At 32.9% G+C, this 19,376-nt stretch overlaps 1 protein-coding gene across 4 annotated transcripts in view; it reads right to left on the reverse strand.

Annotated features, from left to right (window-relative positions):
• Positions 1-19,376, reverse strand: part of LOC109604968 (Down syndrome cell adhesion molecule-like protein Dscam2) — a 174,304-nt gene that overhangs the window by 10,095 nt on the left and 144,833 nt on the right. For 2 of the 4 annotated variants that reach the window (XM_049962899.1, XM_049962898.1), the window contains exons 8-15: positions 12,335-12,479; positions 7,242-7,393; positions 6,739-7,011; positions 4,841-5,503; positions 4,089-4,208; positions 3,539-3,712; positions 3,259-3,483; positions 2,994-3,200 (exon numbers count right to left, since the gene is read on the reverse strand). In XM_049962899.1, the coding sequence (XP_049818856.1) occupies positions 2,994-3,200; positions 3,259-3,483; positions 3,539-3,712; positions 4,089-4,208; positions 4,841-5,503; positions 6,739-7,011; positions 7,242-7,393; positions 12,335-12,479 (1,959 nt within the window). The remainder of the gene's footprint in view (positions 1-2,993; positions 3,201-3,258; positions 3,484-3,538; positions 3,713-4,088; positions 4,209-4,840; positions 5,504-6,738; positions 7,012-7,241; positions 7,394-12,334; positions 12,480-19,376) is intronic. The other 2 variants (XM_049962901.1, XM_049962900.1) reach the window with 2 other exon arrangements.

Genomic DNA, 19,376 nt, shown 5'->3' on the forward strand with positions numbered 1-19,376 from the left:
TATTCTTACAATTTGGTTAATAATAATTAATTATCGGATTTGTTGCGCATTCGCCATTTTTAACAACACTTGTAAAAATGGTGGATGCGCAACAAAAAACTTAAATAAAATATTCAAATGAATTAGGATAAGATATTTGAAAACATAAAATTAATTGCCTTTTGGATGTAGTTGTAATTATACAATTTGTTTGCGCATTCACGATGTTTAAACATTTATTAAACATCAAAAACATGTTTTTTATAGTATTTTAGAGGTTACTTTACTGATTAATTAAAAAAATTTAAATAGTACCCGTAAAAAATGGATCTAACAGTGAATAAAATAAATTACTTTTAATAGAATCAACTTATTCTTAGAATTTCTTTAATAGTAATTAATTATTGGATTTGTTGCGCATTCGCCATTTTTAACAACACTTGTAAAAATGGTGGATGCGCAACAAAAAACTTAAATAAAATATTCAAATGAATTAGGATAAGATATTTGAAAACATAAAATTAATTGCCTTTTGGATGTAGTTGTAATTATACAATTTGTTTGCGCATTCACGATGTTTAAACATTTATTAAACATCAAAAACATGTTTTTTATAGTATTTTAGAGGTTACTTTACTGATTAATTAAAAAAATTTAAATAGTACCCGTAAAAAATGGATCTAACAGTGAATAAAATAAATTACTTTTAATAGAATCAACTTATTCTTAGAATTTCTTTAATAGTAATTAATTATTGGATTTGTTGCGCATTCGCCATTTTTAACAACAGTTGCAAAAATGGAGGATGCGCAACAAAAAACTTAAATAAAATATTCAAATGAATTAGGATAAGATATTTGAAAACATAAAATTAATTGCCTTTTGGATGTAGTTGTAGTTATACAATTTGTTTGCGCATTCACGATGTTTAAACATTTATTAAACATCAAAATCATAATTTTTATGGTATTTTAAAGGTTACTTTACTGAAAATTAAATAGTATCTGTTAAAAATGGATCTAACAAAATAAATTACTTTTAATATAATCAACTTATTCAATACATAAAAGATTTTTTGATTATACCTGATAGATTTATCCTCGAATATTCATATTTAACCAAGTCCAATCATTTTTGTTTCTTATAATTTTTGACAGTTGGCATAACTTACTTGAAAAAATATAAAATAATTATTGAAAGTACAATATAATTCAACATTCCTTAGTTTAAAACTTAAAAATATTCATTTTTAAATATTAATTTTGTAGAAAAAATCCAATTAATAACAACTAAAACCAATTTCTGTTATAAATTAGTCTTTAAATTGATGGATTCATTCAATCCACTGATTGTTTTCTTATAAATTTTGACAGTTGGTATACATGGAATATAATATATAAAATAATTAATGGAAGTATTTTAATCCTACATTTCTTAGTCTGGCACATAAAATTATTGTATTGTGAATATTATTGTATATTTTATTTTTTTTTAATTATATATTGTATATATTGCATAATTTATTGCCCAATTTATTGGCAGTATTTTGTGTATTACACATGTATCAAATTTACCAGTGCTGGCAACATATTTATTTTTAGATTAGATTGTGTATTTATGTTGGTAGCATCAAAAATTATTAAAAGTATTGAAAAAAAATTGGCAGGTTTAAAACAGTTATTGTAGATAATCAAAAATTTCTATTGCAACATAAACAAAACCGAAAGTTAAAAAATAAATAATAATCACAAAGTCCAAAATAGCTGTTAAAACAAGGAACACACATTCGCTGAAATATTTCAGCCCCCACCGGGATTCGGACGCGAAGAATAATCGCCCCCGCGTTCCCACCACTTTCACCGACTTCAAACTTTGAAACATTTATTTAACATGTTCGGTACGAAGTTCGTGAACGCAACGCCCGTTTTAAATAATGTCGGAACCGCTTTTATAAACTTCGCACCGTAGTTGTTCCGACGTCGGTTTTAAATTCCCCACGTAGTGCGTAAATCAACCGAGTGATGACTGTAAATATTTATAAACGAGGGGAACTTCGGACGAATGGGGGTTGTTTAAATTTTTAATCTGTTCAACCACCATTTAGTTATTACTATTTATAAAGGATAAATATAACTAAATGGGGGGTTTGTTAATTGTTTTTAGTGCAACACAGTTATTTATCTTAAGTTGCACTTACTTTGTTTCGGAAGTAACGAGGAAACTTCCCAATCTTGTTTTACGTTTGCACTCGCCTAAATGAGAAAACAATTAAGCAATTAACTTCGTTCTTTGTGTGTAATTAATTCCGTATTAGTCAAGCCAAACGTCTTTTATCGATTTCAGTTGTTACATTCCATTATTTTCATAATTAAAACTTGTGTTCAAGAAAGTTAAGTAATGTAAATGGAATGCCTGAATTAAAAAAGTATTAGACGACTTTCTCGAGGCACAGAAATGCACTTTAAAATGCAGTGGATGAAATAATAAGTATCGTTGCTTTTATTGAAACAGCTTCCATTTATAAGCGACCAGTTTGGAAACTTTTAAAGCGTCATTGAGGCAACGTTATAACTAATTAAATTAAAACGACACCATTATTTATTTTAAGTTGCTATTAATGCCAGGGAAACATGAGAATTTTCCAGCTTAATATGCTCCTTTGAATGGAAACACAGAAAATCATTTATTCAAAGCAAGACCAAAATGGCGTGATAACTAAAGATGAGAATTAAGTTTTACTTTGATTATTTTGTCTTAACTCTACAATAAACAGGTGTTAAAAGACTTATACAGCTTATAATTAAAAATTCAGATCCAAATGAATAACTTACTATGACCCATTTGGTGATGAACTTAAGTCACCAATAATGGAGACACATGAAACCACTCCTCAAAGCAAAACAAGTGCGATTAAGAGTAAAAATAGAAAAATTAAGCTAGTTTATGATAAATTTACCTCAATTCTTTAGTTATTTGCTTGAAATACAAAAGGAAGATATAAATGAATGACTTACGTTCCAATTCTCTGTACTCAATGATGAACTTGAAGACCTCGTTGGAGTCACCAGTTTTGTGTTGCCACTTCAATTCCACCGAACGACTGCTGATCATCACAGCCTCAACCCTTTGAGGTGGCCCGGGTGGTTCTTGCACCTGAAGCTGCACCAGCTGCTGCTCATTACCGTACAAGTTGCTGGCCTTACAAAAATATGGACCACTATCTGTAAATTCAAATTAACAATTAAATAAATGGTGCCGTTAAATAGTGTCTTTGGTTACCGGAAGCGTCAGCGTTGACGATTTGTAATTCGGCTGCCACTCCGTCAGGAGTGACGTCCTGCTTGAGGTTGACCCTGTAGTTAGTGGACGGGTGAAGTTCTATTTTGCCACCTTTCAGCCACGTCACACTTATCGGTTTGTCGCCGTTCACGTCGCAGTGCAACAGGGCCGTGTCACCTTTCTTCACCGTCACCAACCTGGATTGAGCCGAGAAGTACGGCGAAGCTGCAACCACCAGTCGTATTACTATTACAAAGATGACCTCCTGTGGTGTACTTACAGTTGACTCTCAGCTGTATGACCTTCCCAATCCCGGTACCTATACCGTTGTCCGCCTGACACAAGTAGTACCCCTCCCGGTCCTCCTTGACGTGCTGCAGCAGGAGCGTTCCGTTGCCCAGCAGTTTCGTGTACATGTGATCCCGCACCTCCTCATAGTCCCCGGACTTACTGGCTGAACAGACAAACTCACATCAATAACCGTCGAATTTATGCGGCCCTTCGCCGACGGTTAACGGGCCGTGAAATTGGACGGCCGACGGGCATTCTTTAAGGCTCTATCAGGTGGGTTTGGGTCTGATGAATTGTACGTTTATGAACTGGTTGTAAATTTACCGTCTAACGTTGTTACTTTGATTTAATCTAATGTGTAACTGAGTTTGTGTTTGGAAATAGTGGAAGCTGGTCTACACTAAAGGCTAAGACTAAAAATTAACCAAAGAAAACGAAATCAAAAAGTCGGAGCCTATTTTCTAAAAAGTCTAAGCTGAAAAACAAGTACAGACTGCACCGCACAGCTACGGGAAACCTAGAAAAGGAAATGCCGAGACCTGTGGCTTTCTTCCAGATGACGGTGGGCGTGGGAACCCCCTGCGCCTGACAGTGCAGCGCCACGTGCCTGTTCCTCTCGACACTGACGTCCGACGGCTCGACCAGCCATCGGGGCGGCACTGGAACAACATCGGGGCGTATTAGTACACGAGCCGCACTTGTCGGACAACATCAAGTTTTGTTTTGCAAATAAATTGTGCCGTGGTGGGTGGGAACACTGACCACACTCTACACGGTTTATGGGTGGGTGGATTATTGGTTATTTGCTGCAAGAAGCATTACTGGTGAGGGACATATCTTCTTATAACGTGGCGTGGTGTGAACATTTTAAGCGGCGACCGGGTCGCCATACTACAAACAATAATCGGGGGACAACGACGGACCGAATGTCCTCGGCGGGGCAAGGACAGTGGGTGCGTTGTTGTCGTGGTGGGGCGCACAGGTGCCCCCACTCATCCTTGTTTGTTTGAAGCTTGTTAAGTGGGGGCGCTTGTGCGCAAACGTCAACAGCTACAAAATATGCATGCCATGTAAAAAAACCATACATCAACCAACCTACTTAGTGAAAGTGAGATAGAGAAGTAGTAGTAGAGAGAGAGAGACATAGAACAAAAGAGGGTGCAACAGTACCTTGACCTTGGTGGTCCAGTCGACGCATGTGCCAAAAGCAACGGAAGGTGTTGTGGTGGGGTACGGGCGAGGAGGGGTTTTATTAAACGAAGTGGGTGGGATACAGGCCGGGGTTGGTTACCTTTGACCTGGAGCTTGGCGGTGTATCTGACCTCGGAGGCCGGATTGCTGGCCACGCACGTGAAGTCTCCCGAGTGTCTCGAGTCTAGGCTAGAAATGCTGAGGAGGCTAGAATAGGGGTCAAGGGCCGATACGTTGACGCCGAGCGACGGCGTCAGCGGCTGACCATCCTTGAGCCAGGACACCACTAGGGGTGGGTCCCCGGAACTCACGCCGCATACCGTACGGGTGCGCATGCCTTCCGACAGCCCGTCTTGGAAGGAAAAGGGCTCAATAATAGGAGGAACTGAGAGAGAAGAGAAACAAACATCAGAGAGTAGAAAAGAAAAATCGTAACAAAAACCAAATAAAGGACGTGCGTCACGGCGCACCCAATTACCATTCACTACCAACTGGTGGGTGTGCGACACCTCGGCGGCCAAGTTACGGACCACGCACGAGTAGTTGCCGTTGTGTTCCGGCGACAGGCTTTCTATCACTAGAATGCTAGTAAATTGGTCCACTTGTGTGATGGGCATCAGCTGGCCGCCCTCCAGGCTCCTGCCGTCTTTGTGCCACGAGATCGTCAACGGCTGGTCTCCCTTGTTCACCGAACAGGTCAGGCTTACGCGGTCGCCCACGTGGAGGCTGTCCTCCACGTAGAACGGGCTAAGCTTTGGCGGGACTGCAATGAAATACTAGTAAGACAAACCAAATTAAAATTAAAAACAACTCATCCAGCTTCCTAGGGCTTCCCCTTCCTCTTCCTCATTATATCTTCTGTATAAACACATAAACAAACTATCAAACAGTCTAATTCTTGAACCAAATTAAAATAAAAAACAAGTCATCCAGCTTCCTAAGGCTTCCCCTTTCTCATCCTCATGGCTTAACTCATCTTCCTCATTAAATCTTCTGTATAAATACATAAATAAACTATAAAAACAGTCTAATTCTTGAACCAAATTAAAAAAAAAAACAAGTCATCCAGCTTCCTCTTGCTCATCCTGTCTTCCTTTTGGATTTGTACATAAATTAACAAATAATAAACAACAATCTGTGCATCACAATGCCTTAACTCCTCTTCCTCATTATATCTTCTGAATAAATACATAAGTAAACTATCAAACAGTCTAATTATTGATGTGAAGCAATGGTGTGGAGCCTCTTAATCTAAAAACTGTAAAAGTAAATAGTATTTGGGCCTTGATTCGGACGAACTACTTCTTCTAAAGCTGAAAAACTTTAGAAAACCATTAGTAGAAAGTGTTGTTACATTTTTTTTTATTATAATTGTTGTTTTAGCAATAAATTTTAGTAAAAGTAACTTTAAGCATCAATGTGGGTTGCATAACCTCCGGGCGCCCTTAAGAACTGATGAAGACTTGATTATCAGTGAAATGGAAGTTTTAGCTTCACTAAAGTTTATAATAAAGGATGGTTATGAAATATTCACTGATAGTTTATTGCCTGCTAGTAATTTTCTCTATCTATTTGGAGCACAGAGCTAACAAGAATAATCGCTCATTATATCTCCCATCTTATTTTTTCTGGCCCACTTGAATAATGAACAAAGTTACTGGAGTCAATTCCGGCCGAGTTTCAGCTTCAATAAGAAAAGTTTGTTTGTATTAAATGTTCAATTATATTATAAAAGTTTGATTAGACTCTTTCGCTATGTATTATTAAATGAAATATGAATTCAACTTGCAATTTAAATGAACTCGATAAATTGTACAAAAAGTAATTGGAATTCTTGCTGATTCATGTCTTCAGTTAAGGGCGAAGTTAAATTGAGTTTGTTTCCTTTTTATTTTGGTGCCTTTTATGGATCCATATTAATATTAAGTCAAATTGGAATGTGGATTAATTAATATTCAAAAATTTATATCTGGAGCTAATTATTGGGTAATCACTGACCTATAACGCTGACTTCCCCGCTCCTCCTGGCGCTGTGTCCTTGTTTGTTCCTGGCCCAGCACGTGTAGACCCCCGAGTCGGCCTTCTTTTCCACCGGCGTGATAACAAGCGTTCCATCAGCCAAAACCTTTTGTCTCAGATCGTCGGGCAGCTCACGTCCCGCCCTCTCCCAGTGGATCTCCTCGATGGGGTAGCCGGCCACCGGACACTTGAGCTGTAGTGTCTCGCCAGCCACCGCCGTCACTTTGGGGATGAGCCTGATGTATGGCATGCCTGGAAGCCGTTCAACGTTAAAACTGAAAGTCTCAGCTTCCCGACCAACACCTAATTGCATCTGGCATGGGGAATTAACGTGCACACCGCAAGATCCTCGGGTAATTAATTTTGCAGCGTAATTAATTTCGTCTCGGGGATTCGGGCCGAGATGCATCACGAACTGCGGTCCCACAACCCAACGTTTTGATTACCATTAACCCCATCGCGTTTAATTTATAGAGATTTACCGTAGATGTTGAGCCGTGCCGAATGTGAGCTCTTTCCGGCCCGGTTCTCCGCCGTGCAGGTGTACTCTCCGCCGTCCTCCACCATGACGTGGCTGATGTTGACGTGACTGATCACGTCGCCGTGCACCGTTACGTATTGCCCGATGACGAACCTACAACGAAAAGGAGGCAATCAATGTGCTTCAGCTTCGGTCCCATAAACCCCGGCTAATGATAAAACATTGGCCCCGGAGTTCCGGGTCCGTCGCACGAACTTACTTATCTTCATTAGCCGTGGCATTATCCGTATTTGTACTTATTGCCGAATACAGTTCCCAACTAATGGACAACTTTATGCAGCTAACCGAAACTATTTCCGCCTCCGGCGTGTATTATAATTTATTTTAATTATGCAGCGCAAGACGATGCTGTTACTGCCAGCGTTATAATTACTGGTGTATTGTGTTTGAGAGCCAGACAAAAACACTATCATAAATCTTGTTCAAGATGCTGCACCATTAAACGTGTTAATGGAGTCCCCCGTCGAGGATAAAACGAAACTGAATCAATCCTCGCACATAAATATCTTAATTCCCAACACTCCAACAAGAAAAACATTTAACCGAGTTTGAGGCCGACTGATTTCAATATAAATGGAGCCAATCAAGGGCCCCTTCGGTACTTTTTTTTTTTAAATTTCTTTTGATTTCCTTTTCGCCTCGACTCGACAGAAACTTTATTTGCCGGCATTCATGTAAAATACATTTTCCTTTCGACGCACGATGCTGGAAGATGGTATGCAATATAAGGGGGCCTAATTTGATGTACGTTTCGCTGATTGTTAAAATTGTGGTTTGAAAAGTTCAAGAAGGTTATTAAGTTATTTTGTGATCGTCTGGATAAATTTTCAATAAAGAATCTGACACTTACGATAGATAGTTTGCACTATCTAATTTACTGTTGAGGATGTTATGAATTGGTCCAGTATTTCCAGACACAATAGAGAAGAGCTAATTTGGAGGAAACCAAGAATCTATCAAAAATAAACATTGTGAAGAAGTAATCCTTCCTTCCTTCAGCAGTTTGGAAGAATGTTCAGAAACATTAACATTCAATGAAGGAAGTGACAGTGACTGAAACAGCTTCAACGAGTCCTCCACATTTTAATCAGCAACTAACCTTGAACCTCTTGGAGGGATCTGCTGAAATTCTTTCATCCAAATTAAATAACACAATTTACACTATTCTCACAAGCTTCAACAGCCACATAATAAAATATTCAGTGAACAGAAGCTGCACACCAAGATAATATATTTTCATAAAACTTCACCAATGATTTTGGAGGAAACCAAGAATCTATAAAAAATAGACATTGTGAAGAAGTAATCCTTCCTTCCTTAAGCAGTTTGGAAAAATGTACAGAAACATTAACATTCAATGAAGGAAGTGACAGTGACTGAAACAGCTTTAACGAGTCCTCCACATTTTAATCAGCAACTAACCTTGAACCTCTTGAAGAGATCTGATGAAATTCTTTCATCCAGATTAAATAACACAATTTACACTATTCCCACAAGCTTCAACAGCCACATCATAAAATATTTAGTAAACAGAAGCTGCAGTCCAATAAAATATATTTTCATAAAAGTTCATCAATGATTTTGGAGGAAACCAAGAATCTATCAAAAACAGACATTCTGAAGAAGTAATCCTTCCTTCCTTCAGCAGTTTGGAAGAATATACAGAAACATTAACATTCAATGAAGGAAGTGACAGTAACTGAAACAGCTTCAACGAGTCCTCCACATTTTAATCAGCAACTAACCTTGAACCTCTTACAGGGATCTGCTGAAATTTTTGCATCCAGATTAAACAACAGAATTTACACTACTTTCACAAGCTTCAACAGTCACATCATAAAATATTCAGTAAACAGAAGCTGCAGACCAAGAAAATATATTTTCATAAAAGTTCACCAATGATTTGATAGAGAATTTGAAGCTGATAGTTGAAGACTCTCACAGGAGTTCGTCAAATTGTATTCCCCATTTTTGATATGTATAATGAATAACCTAACCTAACTTAATTAGTTTAATGGATAATTTTGGATGCTAATAAATTTTACAATGTATAATGATATTAGAAATATATTTTAACAACATTTAAAAAATAGTTGTCTGTTTTTATCCCTTTCTATTCGATTAAAATCAGGAAAAGATCCTGATCCGGATTAAATTTCGTTCGTCTTTGTCCCGTTTATTAGACGTATTCCGGGCATTATCCCCTTTAAAACGTACAAATAGTGAAATTCAGCAAAAGGAACTCCCGCTCGGGCCCGATGTTTCGTGTGTTAAAAGTGAAAAGCTGAGATATTTGGAATTCTTCAAAGCACTGCGAGTGTTTGTCGTCGACAACTCCGCATTCAACGTGAATGAAAAGAAACGTCCCGGAGTAGGCGAGGGAATAAATCCCCATCAAAGATACGTTGTACGTTCCATTCTGTAGCCGTGTATGAAAGGTGGAACTTTCCGATAATGAAAAGTTTTCGGGCGTTCATCGTTTAAAATGTTCCCAATAAAGCTGCAATTCAAAATGGTATTACATCAGGCACGTATAAACTGTAAACAATCTGACCAACTCAGTTTAATTACAATGGGGTGTGTGTTGGTGTTGTTTTGCTTTAACGTGTTCCGGTTCATTAGTAGGAAGTTATGAGGGAGTCTCGGAGACCAACTTTTAGTCGCTTAACTCCGTTTCGCCATTCATTAATTCACTGATTAGATTCTATCGCTTGAATTTGTTTAAGTCAGCAGCACGATCAATCTTTCCTCTTGGAATTTCGTGTTGCAGGTTACAAACTAAATTTGTCACTGAATTTGTGCATTAAATATTTTACAGGGTGAATCAATATTACAGTGAGTTAGATCTTCAATATAATCCAGGTACACCTTGTCACTCCATGTCACCTCTTTTTGACACTGGAGGTCAGTTGAAGTATGTGGAGGAAGTTTATGAATTACCAGACCTTGCTGGCCATGGCAATAAATTTACATCAAAATGTTCACTATCTTCTACAGACCTCCTTTTGTCCCTTTTAAGCCAATAATTCTCCTCCTGTCCTCTACCTATCTTTATATATTACTTAGATGACCAAGAGGCCAATATTTTAGATATTTTAATGGCCAACAAGATGGTGATGATAAAATTAGGAGTTTATGTATTTTATTTTTGACATCCCAAAGATATCTTCTTTTCCACCTCTTTAATTTTTGATGACAATGTTACAGTCTGACAGAAAACACAAACTGGAGATGGTAAATGTAGGTTAAGAAGCTTTTCTTCTTCTATAAGTCACTGGTTGGTGATTGAACCTCTCCAACAATGTTCAAGACGTTATTCAGACTTCTTTTTATCTCTTTTAAGCCAATAATTCTCCTCCTGTCATCTACCTACCTTTATATATGACTTAGATGACCAAGAGGCCAATATTTTAGATATTTTAATGGCCAACAAGATGGTGATGATAAAATTAGGAGTTTATGTATTTTATTTTTGACATCCCAAAGATGTCTTCTTCTTCACCTCTTTAATTTTTAATGACAATGCTACAATCTGAGAGAAAAGACAAACTGGAGGTAGTAAATGCAGGTTAAGAAGTTTTTCTTCCTCTATAAGTCACTGGTTGGTGATTGAACCTCTCCAACAATGTTCAAGACGTTATTCATATCTCCTTTTATCTCTTTTAAGCCAATAATTCTCCTCCTGTCCTCTACCTAGCTTTATATATTACTTAGATGACCAAGATGCCAATATTTTAGATATTTTAATGGCCAACAAGATAGTGATGATAAAATTAGGAGTTTATGTATTTTATTTTTGACATCCCAAAGATGTCTTCTTCTCCATCTCTTTAATTTTGATGACAATGTTACAATCTGAGAGAAAACACAAACTGGAGATGGTAAATATAGGTTAAGAAGCTTTTCATCCTCTATAAGTCACTGGTTGGTGATTGAACCTCTCCAACAATGTTCAAGACGTTATTCAGACCTCCTTTTGTCTCTTTTAAGCCAATAATTGTCCTCCTGTCCTCTACCTGTCTTTATATATTACTTAGATGATCAAGAGACAAATATTTTAGATATTTTAATGGCCATCAAGATGGTGATGATAAAATTAGGAGTTTATGTATTTTATTTTTGATATCCCAAAGGTGTCTTCTTCTCCACCTCTTTAATTTTTGATGACAATGTTACAATCTGAGAGAAAAGACAAACTGGAGGTGGTAAATGCAGGTTAAGAAGCTTTTCTTCTTCTATAAGTCACTGGTTGGTGATTGAACCTCTCCAACAATGTTCAAGACGTTATTCAGACCTCCTTTTGTCCCTTTTATGCCAATAATTCTCCTCCTGTTCTTTAACTACCTTTATATATTACTTAGATGATCAAGAGACCAATATTTTAGATATTTTAATGGCCAACAAGATGGTGATGATAAAATTACGAGTTTATGTATTTTATTTTTGCTATCCCAAAGATGTCTTCTTCTCCACCTCTTTAATTTTTGAAGACAATGTTACAATCTGAGAGAAAACACAAACTGGAGGTGGTAAATGCAGGTTAAGAAGCTTTTCTTCTTCTATAAGTCACTGGTTGGTGATTGAACCTCTCCAACAATGTTCAAGGCGTTATTCAGACTTCCTTTTGTCCCTTTTAAGTCAATAATTCTCCTCTTGTCCTCTATCTACCTTTATATATTACTTAGATGACTAAGAGATCAATATTTTATATATTTTAATGGCCAACAAGATGGCGATGATAAAAATTAGAGGTTATGTACTTATTTTTGAAACATTGTGTTGTAACTCAGAGGTATGTCTGTTTTTGGTACAACTAATGAGGTCATAAAACATAAACATTGAATTTTGTTTGTATTATCCTGTGTAGAAAAGTATTTTTCTTATCCTCCATTAACGTTACCACCCTTCCTCAGACCCTTAAGCTGAGGACGTTTCCCAAATTAATACACCCACACAAACACAGACACAAATGGTGACCCGTGAATTTATCAGCGACAACGGTCCGGAAAATTAAAGGCAAGGGACATAACTCACCGTCCGTGGCTGGGCAGTGGGAAGCCGTCCAACGTCCACGATATCTGGGGCGTGGGGTTCCCCGACGCGCTGCACTTTAACGACACGGCCGGACCCGGTTGCAGCGTCTGCTCGATGAAGCTGTACAGCAGGATGGGTGGCGCATCTGCAACAGATAAACGGGGAATTACGTGGGGGTTGATTTAATTTTAATTTGTAATTGTGATGGTGATGCGGATGGACCTTTGGTCACGCATAATCGGGGGTGCGTTGGGTTGAGGAATTTTATGCACTGTTACTTCATTCATTATAGAGGGAAGGATGTTGTCTTAAATAATTTATAAAATGTTTTCTGAGTAATTAATTTTAATTAATAGCAGTAAACTTTTCCTGTATATTTTAATAGAAAATAAAACTTTGAAGTTAATTAAAAACATGCACTTCATGAACGTATTAAAAGCTACAATATTTTGTATTTAACTAATCCTTCATTTAATATTAGTACAAAAATATTTAATTAAAATTTTATTTTAATTAATTTTATATCACAGTGAGACTATTTTATTATATTTATATATAAAACTATTTCAAACAATTTTAATATATTTTAATTAATTAATTAATTAATTAATTAATTAATTAATTAATTTTAAACCTAAAGCCCTTCAAACATTGTTATTGAGTTTGTTTTTATAAAACAATAATTAATTGAAACAAATCCACTACATATATTTTGTTTGTAATCATGAAGTACTTTTTAAAATATTGTATCTGTAATTTTATAGATTATGTAACTTTTAAACAAATTTTAATACATTTTACGTTTATAAAATAAAAATACTTCAAATAAAATCGTATTTATTTACATTTTATAATAAAATTGGAAGAGAAAAATATTTCCATTGTTATAAATAAAAGCAAAAAAGTACTCGTAAATTCAAATGTAAATTGAGCACAAATCGCTTTTGACGTAAAATGTAATTTGCTCATTTTACAAAAAAGCAACAATTTGTGCTTAATTAAATTTCACACAAAATTAAACTAATATTACTATTTGAGGAAATAAACTTTAGTATAACAACAAAATTAATTAGTTATTTGTTAAATTTAATATTTATTTAATGTGTGTCAATTAATTATCAAGAAATGAAACTTGTAAAGTTAAATATATCTTGATTGAATCTTTGTGTACGTAATACAAATATTTAATTTAACTGAATTGAAGTTTTAATTAATAATTTCTGAGGGAATAATTATTAATTAAAATTTGTACTCAAATTTACAATCAGTCGTTATTTAACTACAAGTATAAGTAATTTTTGTAAAATATCCTATTGAATTGTTTAATTAAAAGATATAAAATATTTAATTAATAATTTGTAACATGATAATTATATACATATATTGACTAAATATTAAGGATTTATGTTAAAAATCAAATATTATTAAAGATTGTAGTCTGTATTTATATTTTAAATAGCTATTAAAATGAAAAAGACTCATGAAAGAGTATATTAAATAATGTCATTCTTTAATTAAACTTGTAAACAGTGAATTGTTAAAACTTTTAGGCAAGTACTGATAAACAGGGCAAAAGATTTAATTAATAATTTGTAACATGATAATTATATACAAATATTGACTAAATATTAAGGATTTATGTTAAAAAACAAATATTATTAAAGGTTGTAGTCTGTATCTATATTTTAAATAGCTATTAAAATGAAAATAACCCATAAAAGAGTGTATTAATTAATGTCATTCTTTAATTAAACTTGTAAACAGTAAATTCTTAAAACTTTTAGGCAAATACTGATAAACAGGGCAAAAGATTTAATTAATAATTTGTAACATGATAATTATATACACATATTGACTAAATATTAAGGATTTATCTTAAAAATCAAATATTATTAAGGATTGTAGTCTGTACCTATATTTTAAATAGCTATTAAAATGAAAAAGACTCATGAAAGAGTATATTAATTAATGTAATTCTTTAATTAAACTTGTAGACAGTGAATTCTTAAAACTTTTAGGCAAATACTGATAAACAGGGCAAAAGATTTAATTAATAATTTGTAACATGATATTTATGTACAAATAATGACTAAATATTAAGGATTTATGTTAGAAATCAAATATTATTAAAGATTGTAGTCTGTATCTATATTTTAAATAGCTATTAAAATGAAAAAGACTCATAAAAGTGTATAATAATTAATGTCATTCTTTAATTAAACTTGTAGACAGTGAATTCTTAAAACTTTTAGGCAAATATTGATAAACAGGGCAAAAGATTTAATTAATAATTTGTAATTGACTAAATATTAAGGATTTATGTTAAAAATCAAATATTATTAAAGATTGTAGTCTGTATCTATATTTTAAACAGCTATTAAAATGAAAAAGACTCATGAAAGAGTATATTAAATAATGTCATCCTTTAATTAAACTTGTAAACAGTGAATTTTTAAAACTTTTAGGCAAATACTGATAAACAGGACAAAAGATGTAATTAATAATTTGTAACATGATAATTATATACAAATATTGACTAAATATTAAGGATTTATGTTAAAAATCAAATATTATTAAAGATTGTAGTCTGTATCTATATTTTAAATAGCTATTAAAATGAAAATAACCCATAAAAGAGTATATTAAATAATGTCATTCTTTAATTAAACTTGTAAACAGTGAATTGTTAAAACTTTTAGGCAAGTACTGATAAACAGGGCAAAAGATTTAATTAATAATTTGTAACATGATAATTATATACAAATATTGACTAAATATTAAGGATTTATGTTAAAAAACAAATATTATTAAAGGTTGTAGTCTGTATCTATATTTTAAATAGCTATTAAAATGAAAATAACCCATAAAAGAGTGTATTAATTAATGTCATTCTTTAATTAAACTTGTAAACAGTGAATTCTTAAAACTTTTAGGCAAATACTGATAAACAGGGCAAAAGATTTAATTAATAATTTGTAACATGATAATTATATACACATATTGACTAAATATTAAGGATTTATCTTAAAAATCAAATATTATTAAGGATTGTAGTCTGTACCTATATTTTAAATAGCTATTAAAATGAAAAAGACTCATGACAGAGTATATTAATTAATGTAATTCTTTAATTAAACTTGTAGACAGTGAATTCTTAAAACTTTTAGGCAAATATTGATAAACAGGGCAAAAGATTTAATTAATAATTTGTAACATGATATTTATGTACAAATAATGACTAAATATTAAGGATTTATGTTAGAAATCAAATATTATTAAAGATTGTAGTCTGTATCTATATTTTAAATAGCTATTAAAATGAAAAAGACTCATAAAAGTGTATAATAATTAATGTCATTCTTTAATTAAACTTGTAGACAGTGAATTCTTAAAACATTTAGGCAAATATTGATAAACAGGGTAAAAGATTTAATTAATAATTTGTAATTGACTAAATATTAAGGATTTATGTTAAAAATCAAATATTATTAAAGATTGTAGTCTGTATCTATATTTTAAACAGCTATTAAAATGAAAAAGACTCATGAAAGAGTATATTAAATAATGTCATTCTTTAATTAAACTTGTAAACAGTGAATTCTTAAAACTTTTAGGCAAGTACTGATAAACAGGGCAAAAGATTTAATTAATAATTTGTAACATGATAATTATATACAAATATTGACTAAATATTAAGGATTTATGTTAAAAAACAAATATTATTAAAGATTGTAGTCTGTATCTATATTTTAAACAGCTATTAAAATGAAAAAGACTCATGAAAGAGTATATTAAATAATGTCATTCTTTAATTAAACTTGTAAACAGTGAATTCTTAAAACTTTTAGACAAATACTGATAAACAGGGCAAAAGATTTAATTAATAATTTGTAACATGATAATTATATACAAATATTGACTGAATATTAAGGATTTATGTTAAAAATCAAATATTATTAAAGATTGTAGTCTGTATCTATATTTTAAATAACTTTTTAAATAAAAAAGACTTAAGAAAGAATCTATTAAATAATATACTTCTTTAATTAAACTATTAAACAGTGACAAAAGAATTAATTAATAATTAGTAAAGTGATCCAAATACTTAATAAATATTAAGAATTTATGTCCTCTTAATTAAGATGTCCATTAATTATCATCGCATACCCAAAACGTTGGGCGAATGGTGTTTCTGAATTAATTCAATTGTTCATCAAGGTATCAGAGCCATTGTTTGAACAAAGGTCCCGGTGGAGACCGGAGACGTCTTCGAATGGCAACGATAAGGGTAACAATTATAGTATCAAACGCAGCTTTCGATATAAATCTCGGGACGTGTTTATTTAACGTTTGTACAATGAGAATCACTAATTCGGACGGATTTTGATGGCTGAGGGTCAACGGTGGGATGGTGCACGTGTAGGTGTACCGGATAATTGATTATGTAGATTGGCACAATGATATTTACATGGCTGACCTAAATTTTGGCTTTGTGTCCCGGTGGCTGAAACGACGTGTAATTATTAGGCTTCGTTTAAGGCAGCTTGTTAGTTTCGAAAAGATTTTTGAAAAGGAATTAGGTCGTGCCGGAATTCCGTGATTACACACTTCATACTTAATGAACCGACTCAACTGAAAGGATTGTGTCACCGCCCTTAATTAAAGATGTCTGAAATTTCCTGTCCTGCTGAAACTGACATGACAATTACATAGTTTATATTTGGTCTTTTTGTACAGTTCATACAAAAACTAAGAGTGGAGAAGCTGAAGTTCAATTCCCCATTTTTATCTGCACTTGAAAAATGCGTCCCTCGTCCATAACCAACAATGGGACACGGGCCTGGAAATTATGTAACGACCAATTCAATCTGGTATTCGCAGTAAAGAATCCGGCAGTTAATAAATCGCGGTTAATCCGGATGCGCAGCAGGAAATCGAAGACCAATTCAGGCAAATGTATGCCCCGAAAGTGGATTGTTGGAGTCAGGTCACTATCCCAGTTAACCTGTTAAGTGGCTCTTGTGCATTCATTGATATTCAATGGTCCGTTCGAGTGCATCGTATAGTAATAAAACGTCCTCGGCTCCGGATTTAAGCAGCAATAATCGTATAATCATGTTTTAATTGCTTTTCATCATGCGACCGTCACGGATGAAGAAATAATTCGCTGTTAATAAGTATTAGTCGTGTAACTGAATTAATTATACATTAACTGGAACGTAATTCACAATGGAATTATTAATGTTTAATGAACTAGACTTAATAGAACGGAGAGGAAGAATAAAGGGACTTAATTTGCTTCAATATGTACGGCATATTGGGAGACGCATCTGGAGCAACAATAAAAATGCGAGTTTCCGGAAACTTTGGAAGTCCTGAGAGTAATCGCTTTACATTGAGAATATAAAACGTTGGACTGAAAGTGCAGTTGAAACTTACCAAGTTTTCTTAAAGTTTTTTTTTATATTTGTCCTGCTTATAAACATTTTTATGGAAGTTTTACAAATTCATTAGTTAATCATTAAATTAAGTAATCCCATTTTTCCATCAAAAATGCCAAATTTTATTATGTTATTTATAATAATTTAAGCCATATTTATGTAGTTATATCTATGATTTAGTTGAATTAATATCCAGAACCGACTCATCTATTTTTTATTGGATCAGAAATAATTATTATAATTGGACTTTTAAATAAATAGGAGATATCTTTCTTAATTTCTGATCCAGTTTTTCAAATTTTTCTTACTTTTTTAAGGTAATTAAGATGTTGAGAGTACGAAAAACAAGTTATTTATTACAATTTAAGCCATATTTATGTTTTTATGTCAATGATTTAGTTGAATTAACATCCAGAGTGGATTCGTCTCTTTTCCATTGGATCAGAAATAATTATTACTATTGGACTTGTAATATACCTTTAAATAAATAGAAGATATCTTTCTATATTTCTTACTATCTATGTGTTTGTCTAAAATTTTAATTTCTGATCCAGTTTTACAAATTTTTCTTACTTTTTTAAGGTAATTAATATGTTGAGAGTATGAACAACAAGTTATTTATTACAATTTAAGCCAGATTTATGTTTTTAAGTCAATGATTTAGTTGAATTAACGTCCAGAGTGGACTCATCTCTTTTCCATTGGATCAGAAATAATTATTACTATTGGACTTGTAATATACCTTTAAATAAATAGAAGATATCTTTCTATATTTCTTACTATCTATGTGTTTGTCTAAAATTTTAATTTCTGATCCAGTTTTCCAAATTTTTCTTACTTTTTTAAGGTAATTAAGATGTTGAGAGTACGAACAACAAGTTATTTATTACAATTTAAGCCATATTTATGTTTTTAAGTCAATGATTTAGTTGAATTAACGTTCAGAATGGACTCATCTCTTTTCCATTGGATCAGAAATAATTATTACTATTGGACTTGTAATTTACCTTTAAATAAATAGAAGATATCTTTCTATATTTCTTACTATCTATGTGTTTGTCTAAAATTTTAATTTCTGATCCAGTTTTTTAAATTTTTCTTACTTTTTTAAGGTAATTAATATGTTGAGAGTACGAACAACAAGTTATTTATTACAATTTAAGCCATATTTATGTTTTTATGTCAATGATTTAGTTGAATTAACGTCCAGAGTGGACTCATCTCTTTTCCATTGGATCAGAAATAATTATTACTATTGGACTTGTAATATACCTTTAAATAAATAGAAGATATCTTTCTATATTTCTTACTATCTATGTGTTTGTCTAAAATTTTAATTTCTGATCCAGTTTTACAAATTTTTCTTACTTTTTTAAGGTAATTAATATGTTGAGAGTACGAACAACAAGTTATTTATTACAATTTAAGCCATATTTATGTTTTTATGTCAATGATTTAGTTGAATTAATGTCCAGAATGGACTCATCTCTTTTCCATTGGATCAGAAATAATTATTACTATTGGACTTGTAATTTACCTTTAAATAAATAGAAGATATCTTTCTATATTTCTTACTATCTATGTGTTTGTCTAAAATTTTA

Source organism: Aethina tumida, chromosome 2 (assembly GCF_024364675.1).
Source record: "Aethina tumida isolate Nest 87 chromosome 2, icAetTumi1.1, whole genome shotgun sequence".
Taxonomy (NCBI): domain Eukaryota; kingdom Metazoa; phylum Arthropoda; class Insecta; order Coleoptera; family Nitidulidae; genus Aethina; species Aethina tumida.